Source organism: Epargyreus clarus, unplaced genomic scaffold (assembly GCF_041222505.1).
Source record: "Epargyreus clarus isolate Ecla_fem2 unplaced genomic scaffold, WU_Ecla_fem_2.2 ptg000008l, whole genome shotgun sequence".
Lineage (NCBI taxonomy): Eukaryota > Metazoa > Arthropoda > Insecta > Lepidoptera > Hesperiidae > Epargyreus > Epargyreus clarus.
The window spans coordinates 14,235,022-14,243,368 of record NW_027332216.1 but is presented as its reverse complement, the minus strand read 5'-3'; the positions used below and the strand labels follow the sequence as shown (position 1 = coordinate 14,243,368).

The 8,347-nt window shown below is 36.8% G+C and overlaps 1 protein-coding gene across 1 annotated transcript in view; it reads right to left on the bottom strand.

The window, feature by feature from the left end:
• Window positions 1-491: 491 nt before the first annotated feature.
• Window positions 492-8,347, bottom strand: part of LOC140744543 (guanylate cyclase 32E-like) — a 90,585-nt gene continuing 82,729 nt past the window's right edge. Inside the window, exons 17-22 of the mRNA XM_073076173.1 lie at window positions 7,062-7,185; window positions 5,621-5,689; window positions 3,018-3,177; window positions 2,402-2,604; window positions 2,042-2,117; window positions 492-1,800 (exon numbers count right to left, since the gene is read on the bottom strand). Coding sequence (XP_072932274.1) covers window positions 1,586-1,800; window positions 2,042-2,117; window positions 2,402-2,604; window positions 3,018-3,177; window positions 5,621-5,689; window positions 7,062-7,185 — 847 coding nt within the window. The 3' untranslated portion in view covers window positions 492-1,585. The remainder of the gene's footprint in view (window positions 1,801-2,041; window positions 2,118-2,401; window positions 2,605-3,017; window positions 3,178-5,620; window positions 5,690-7,061; window positions 7,186-8,347) is intronic.

Sequence of the window (8,347 nt, the reverse complement as noted above, 5' to 3'; positions counted from 1 at the left end):
GATTACAAAGATAAAGGTGTCTCTATAACCGGAGAATATTACGCAACAATCTTGGAGCGGTTAAAAGAAGCCATCAAAGAAAAAAGACGAGGAAAATTATCCAGAGGTGTCCTGCTGTTGCACGACAATGCGCCCGTACACAAGAGCCGTATTGCACTGGCTGCCCTGCATAAGGTGGGCTTTGATATTTTAAATCACCCACCCTATAGTCCAGACCTGGCTCCCAGCGATTATTATCTCTTTCCAAAAATGAAAAAAGAGCTTCGTGGAAAGAAATTTTCTACAGACGAAGAAGTAAAGGACGCAATTTCCTCGTATTTTTCCAACAAGGACAAAACATTTTTTTATGAGGGTTTAAATAAGTTAATACAAAGATCTGAAAAATGCATTCGTCTTGCAGGAGAATATGTAGAAAAAGAAAAATAATTTTGACATTTTATTTTCGCTCCTTGTCCCTCATTCCGCGAACTTAAAAACGTACCCTCGTATGTATACTTAAATGTTACACTTTAATAAACTATTACGACAACAAGTCAATACTAAATAAAAAAAAAACATTTAATAGCAAAGTCTACATCACATTGCTATACTTAGGTACTTTCAGTTAAGAATTTTTCATATAATTTGTATGTAATATGATTATCAAACATATTACTTGTAAAGGGTAGGAGTAAAATATTCATCGAAAATTCAAGTTTTTGTCAACTACCCCTTCAATATTATAAATACCTAAATAAGTATTATCTTTATTTTCCAATTTAATTCCTATTCATATTTCGAAGTTGCACAATTCGAAGGTTTACATTAAAATTTCAACTACCCACCTGCCAATCAACAAAAAATCAAGTACCCACTTGCCTCGAAGTTTTAATAGCAGTTCTCCTGGCCCCATACACCCAGATTCTAAATTTTTCTACAATCTACATATCAAGCATACAAAATTCATCTTACTTCCTACAATCTTCTTCCCTGTAGCCCAGCCTTTTTAAGTAGATTCTAAACGTAACGTTTTAAAAATAAAATGCGGATAGTACGAGATCAAATTGACACACACAGAGAAATACTAGACTAGTATTTATATAGGTACATCGTGATATTTTCTAAAACACATACATATTTTTCATTTTAATTAATTTCCTATGGTGGACGTCTCAAGTAAGTCTTGTCCATCCGTTCATCACATATATTATGCATTAAGTATATCTACCTTAAACACATTTTTATTAAACATCAAATTGTGAATACTTTTGTCTGGTTAAATTTTATTTGTAGGTTATAGAATAGCCTTATTTTATAACAAAGTTAGGCGCCTGGTTAAACAACCTATTCTGCCCTATGGCAGAAACTCCATAACTAAAACGAACAATTAGGGTACAGCTAATTACAATCTAAGCCATCACTGTTATAGTCCAAAGAATACAACCGCTTCATCGCAGCCAGCCATCGCTTCCTCGCCTCGTAGCCGTCGTCTTTCAGATCATCCGCGTCGCACCACCCTTGCAGAATGCACCCGACTTGCTTCGTTACTTTCAAGGTTTCTCTAAGGTTTGACCATTTAGGGAGGAAACATTTGGCTGGGTTAGCGTCAGTCGTAGAACGTGACGACGGGGGCGGAGTGGTGGTCACGTTGGGGCACGAAGCAAGCGCAGGCGGGGGCTCCGGGCAGGGACAGCGCGGAGCCCGGCCCGAGGGAGCCCGCGCAGGACAGCCGCGCGCGGTCCCGGATGTTGAGGATGGAGCGCTCGGGGCCCCACAGCCTGTCGTCGAAGATGTCCGTCTCGGCGCTGCTGATGCACAATTCTGTATATAAAATATCCAGTTATATTACGGAGCAACCTTCCATTATAAACAACTAGACGGACGATCGGACAAGGGTGTAAATGGACTTGTTAGGGAGTTTTCTGCTTGTCTCTAAAAGAAGTAAGCAAAAAAAATCTTCCTATAACCTATTAAAAACTACAGTATTAGCTTAGCGGACCACTTTTTTCTAGTATCCGATAAAATTATTGTATTGTATGTATATGATCATATTTGAACTCACGTTGTCGAAATAATGAGTCGCGTCTTCTCTCATGATTTTCACCAACTAACCACCAAGTGCGCATCTCGCCTTTGCCCTGTCAAAACAAGAATTTATTTACTTACACCTATACATTGTATAACTTGTTGAGGGAGTTGTCTAAAAGTAGTGGCGTAGTTGAGGTTGGCAAAAAGAAGTTTGGTGAAAATTGAAATATTTTTCACCCTATGCTAAGAAAGGAACGGGGGGACGTCAGGACTAGATAGTCTCAGAAATTTGTCACCGGCGATTTAAATTTGAAATTTTTTATTTTCTCTTCTATGCTAAGGATTCTCCTCTCTAACCTTCTTTCCCCTCTTATGCACCCATAATCATTATTACCTTAATATTTATGACACCCCTCTCCTTAAACTTATATCCGCCGTGTTGCTTTAGCAACTTGTATGTATCGTTGCTGATGTGGATCTTCTGGGGATCGCCGGTGGACTCCATACGCGCCGCTGTTATCACAGTGTCGCCGAATAGGCAGTACCGGGGCATCTTGATGCCGACCACACCGGCTGCACATTGCCCACTGTGTATGCCTGGCGACAGAATGAAGATTTCGAGTTATGCCCGTTATTCCAATCTGACTCTTTTTTCCTACCAAAGATCGTAATGTGACGATGCCTTCTTGGCAAAAAAATCTAGTTTTGAACTGTTGTAGGCAAGAATATCAGATAGGTTGGACTTATAACGGGAGTTATAAGAAGTGGACGAAAGAAACCAGTAAAATTACCCAGAAAAGTTAGGGTTTTGTATCAAGATTTTTATTCCAAAACCGTTATCAAAATCGTTATTTACCTATATTTAATGTAATTTATTATATAATATTCGAGGGATATATTATATAAAATTCAAGGGACGGACCTGTGACAGATTAACAATAGAGGATTATTAGCAAGGTTCTGTTTGTACCCTTTACACGCAACTCTAAAAAGGTTTACAACCAACTCACCAATCCTGATATGCAGCTTCGCAGCGGGCATATGCCTCATCTTGATATTGGGCACTTCGTCCAGGATGTGCAGCGCCAGAGAGGCCACCTCCGCGGCGTGGCGCGGGCACCGCTCCGGCACCCCGCCGACCACCATGTACGCATCACCTATTGTCTCCACCTGGTAATACGCAGACTCACTGCTTACCTGACTGCTTCGGTTTGCTTTTTTGACGCAAACCGAAGCGTACGTCATCATCATCAACCCATTATTGTCCCATTGCTGCTCTCAGAATGAGAAGGGTTAGGCATTAGTCCACCGCGCTGGCCAAGTGCGTATTGGTAGACTTCACATACCTTTAAGATTTTTTATATATCTCTCAGGTATGCAGGTTTCCTCACGATATTTTCCTTCACCGTTTTAGCAAGTGCCGTCACAGTCAAGCGTACATGTAGGTATAGTCCGCTCCGAATATAGAAACGAGTCGCGTCGCAATAACAAATTGCAGATATTAGCGGGACGAAGACAGCGCTCTCGCCCGCGGGTACACAGCGGCGTTAGTGTGCCCTAACGTTACGGAGTATATGCTAACTAAACCTGCGCGCAACAACTTCAGAGCGGACTAGAAGTTTGGCGCGGACTATACCATGTACGCATTCTAACTGATTGTAAGTGGTCGCTATCGTAGGTACATGGAATTCTGTAATAATTATTACCTACTTGGAGCTTCATCACAAAATCCTATCAAAATAAAAACACAATTTGACCTACATTTATATGCAAATGTAAGTAAGATTAAAGCATCAACGACGCTTTGGCATTTAAATTCAACATCAACATTTTTAATTTGCAATCTAAGTATTTTTATATCACGGCGTGCGTAAATTGACGTTTTACGCACGCTTCGCGTGCGCAAAACCCCCATTTCCGACCCCGTAATATAAAATTTTATACAACACGCGGACGAAAAATGTTTTTCTGACTCGTGTGATTGCAGTCCTCGCCTGCGGCTCGGCCTGCAAACTCACACTTGTCAGAAAAAAATTTTTCGTCCTCGTATTGTAATGTACTATATAGCACTCTGTGACCTAAACCCGCATTTTAGCCACGCTTTTCTGTGTCCAAAGTAGCCGATTTTTACACTGTATTAATGTCAGTACACTACCATCACAGTTGTAAAAAATTAATATCGCTATGAACGTTTCATACTTTTAAATGTCATTTGAAAATTAAAAGTGAGTAAGGATTATTTTGTTTAAAGCAATAATTATGTTAATATTTATTTTGCATGTATTTATAAATATTTTTGCCATTTTGTATATTCTAAGCAATAGCATCAATGTAAGACTAACTGTTGAGCTGTATCGAATTTTATTGTTTGTTTTGACTGTTTATTTTCGCTACACACCAAAGTAGGACATATTTAAATTAGGAATCATTATCAAAATTAGCCATAATACTACTCCCGTAAAAACTTGATAAAGCGAACTATTTGTTGTCGTACGGCATTCGGACTATCAAAAATTTGGATAATTGCGTTTATGAAGAAAAGCTATTTGATCCGATTGAGGAAGGCAATGTTTTTCGACCGTATGTTTGTACGTATGTATTTTTCATTCTTTGTCAAACCTAAACGACTTCACGAACTAACGACATATATTGACATATATGTCGTTGTATTCATCTAAATTGCAGGGATAACATAGGCTATATTATTAAGCAACCGGGTTTTTGGTTTGTATTATAACTTTCTACTTGCGATTTGGCTGCTTTCTGGAATTCAAATGCACACATCACACACAACGTAGCTAATCTGCGGTTATTACAAAGTGACTTGTTCATGTTTGGCAATACAAATAATCTGTGTAACTGAGGTCCGGATAGTCGATTTTGTACTGTATCACTAGTATATATTATGTGATTCCTTATCATGTTTCTTTAATACGTTTAGGTGGAGATGCCACTAATTATTTTAAGATTTGTATGTTACATACAAATCTTAAAATACTAGATACAAATTACTAAATTTTCTAAATCAAGACTTCTTCTTTTGTTTTGTTTGTGTCACATTTGTATTGGTTTTTTAATTCATATTTTTTAGTTTCAATCATTTATAAGTTTAAAAATAATTATCATATTTTTTCACAATACTTCACAAGTATAAGCGGGTTTATGTCACACGAGCTATAAAATAGTATACGATACTTGTGACATAAGTAGCCTATTATGTGCACGGCGTTTAGCACCCTCGCTGCGCTCGGGCGCTAACTTCACGCCGTGCAAAAATAGGCTACTTTGGCCACGCGTATCGTAATGTACTATTTCTACGTAGGTAACGACCGTCTAAGTACCTACAACATTTTATTTTTTTCAAAGCGTTTAATATCTTGCAAGAATTGAAAGTAACTTGAGTTTTACCTACACAAGTATAAGTGCGTAATTTGGGATTGCTACACAATTAAATTTTAAAAGTAGTAAAATCCTTTGGCTCCGAACGTACCACCACACCCTTGACTCAAGAAGCTATGTAATATGTATTATACCTAATTTTTGGTCGGAGTCTGTTACGAAATTCTGAAAACTATATTCAACGCCGAAAATAAAGTAAATTAGTCATACGCACCTTGTATACATTATAATATGATATGATCTCGTCACAACACGTGTAGAGGTCGTTTAGAATCTCCACAACCTGCAATAGGAATATTGCATTAATATAGACATGAAGGTAAACACTTTTGGAATACATAAGTAAGGACTCTTGGTTCCAAGTTTAGATAAATAGTTTGTAACCAAATTCAAACTAGAACCGATTAATATAACTATAGTTGTGTGAAATTTCCTATCACACTGGATCCCAATTAACTATTCTGTGCTATTATTATTCAAACTCGGAGATTTAATGCGCTCAGACGCACATCCTAACAATACATGTGATGTCACTATAATTTATAAATGAGTGTTTAATTGAAGTTTTATTCCTAATTAATAGGTACGTACATGCTCATTGGTGTAGATATAAATTGTTTTTTTTTATTTCAACAGTACCTACATTACGCCGATCGTTCTCACTGACTGACTAATTGACTTTACTTTTATTAGCTTATTCGGATCTTACGTGCTTCGTTTGTTTATATTTAATTGTTAAAGTAATAAAACAGGTGAGCTACCTGATGGTGAATAGTCGTCATGAATGGAAATTTACAGCCTTAAAATAGTTGACAATACGTCGCTAACCTTCAAGATGTAGGTACCTATCATTTTTATAAAGCCTTATAAAACCCAGCTCTTTATGAAAAAATCTTATTTTTCAGATAGATTGCTGGATCTAAATTAATCTCTGACAACTAAGCTGAGACAATTTGACGAGATGAGACTTTGTATAAGGATTTGTATTCCAATTTATTAAACGTGATTGTACCTACTTGTTAAATAATCTTTGAGAAAAACGAAGTTCTGGTAGTTAGGCCGACATTGTAATAATTGAATATTTAATCGTACCAAAATTTTCATATTCTTACAAAATTTGAAATTCAAATTTTCGCCTTCTTAAAAGTTTGCTAAGTAACCTTTGAAATTTTTGTTTGAAAGTAGGTTTCGGTTATACATTAAATTGTAGTTATGGCGCAAAGTTTGAGCAATTAGGCTATTCCGTAAAACTAATCCCGTTTAATTCCTTACTTCCAACTAAGAGGCCGAATTTGATATCACAGTTATGATGAGTGTTGTAGCCAGGGCCTTGAGCGTCCCTGGTAAGGGTTGAATTTTACGCTCTCGAGTTTATCGACCTTGTTTTTCAAAGACAATAGTTTTTACATATGGCACGATGTAATCCTTGACAAGGATTCGTTGTATAAAGACGTATATTTTCAGTGACATATTGTAAAATTGAAACATAGTTTATTTTTCATTTGAAAATTTCGCCCCCATAGATGTCGCTCGTTTGGCAGCCATCTTTCCAGCCAGTTTTTAACAACAACGCTAACTTTAAAATTACTTACTTAACCAATTTACGAAATTGCAAACAATAAGAGGAGAAATCATATAAATCTTATATGTCTTACCTGCATAGGAGAATTCGTGGCAGCAAGCCTGGTAAATCCGACGATATCACTGAAGTAGATGGTTACACAACTGAAACTCTCCGCCTGTACCGGCTCACCACGTTTCAGGGCCTCCGCTACCGTTCTGCAATCATCAATAACTTATGTTATAGTACGCGCCAAATTGCTAGTCCCCTCCGAATATAGAAACGAGTCGCGTCGTAATAGCACAGTATAAGGATATATACAGTATTTTAACTCGGCCCTGACCTTGAATTAGATACCTACGGTTTCGCTGGGCAAGGTTACGCGTTAGGGCTGCCTGCCTACAGTTTTTTAATTACATCTGCATACTTGACTTTCTTTTTAATTTTTTGATTGTAAATGTTGCATTTTTCTATTTAAATAAATGGATGTTATAGTAAATTATATAGAAAGTGTTGAATGAAAATGCATGTTATGTTTTTTAATATGTATATATTACGTAATAAAAACTATTCTTATAATTGGGTACTTGACAGTTACAACAATAAAATATGTTTGACATGATAGCTTATAAATTAACATAAATTATGCAATATTTAGTTTAATTTTTAATACAATATTTAATAATAATTTTAATCTATACTCCGATTCATAATTAGGTGTCCAAAATGTAAACAAAGGTGTTGACCTATCAAGAAAATACGTTTCAAATGGTAGTTTCTTATTTTTGACGATATTAAAATAATACAACGATAATAAAATATTGATCTAAATAAATTAAGATCAATTCTCATTTTCTAATATTTATATTACCTCATTCAGAATAGTCCCTCGGCGGCATATCGCGCGAACAAACGGGTGCCGAAAGGCTGCTAAGCCACGCCCTAAGCCTTTGTTGCGCTGCGCGACGACGAATAAATACGACGCGTGCGTTGTGCAAGCAAGCCCTTCGTTTATCAACGGTTTCGAGTTTTATTTTGCGCGGGAATAGTAAAAGTTGTAAATTGGTCGAAGAAATAGTTTTATTCATTGATCTATAACTAAAGATCCGCCACAAGCGGGCAAAACTTGAAACATACAAAATACGGCAAGTGGTGTAAAACGACTCCAGCCAAGTCCAGTCGCTCTCGCGCGGCGTAGTAATACACACGAATGTTACTGAACACGTTAAACGTCATTATTTTGAATTTAAAGCCTCAAAATGCCTTCTTGTGCAATGCGTAAATGCAAAAATTATGCTCGAAATAGAAACAAACTTCATGGAATCACCTATCACACGTAAATGAAGAGAAATTATTAAATTTTGTTTATTTTTCGTGTTC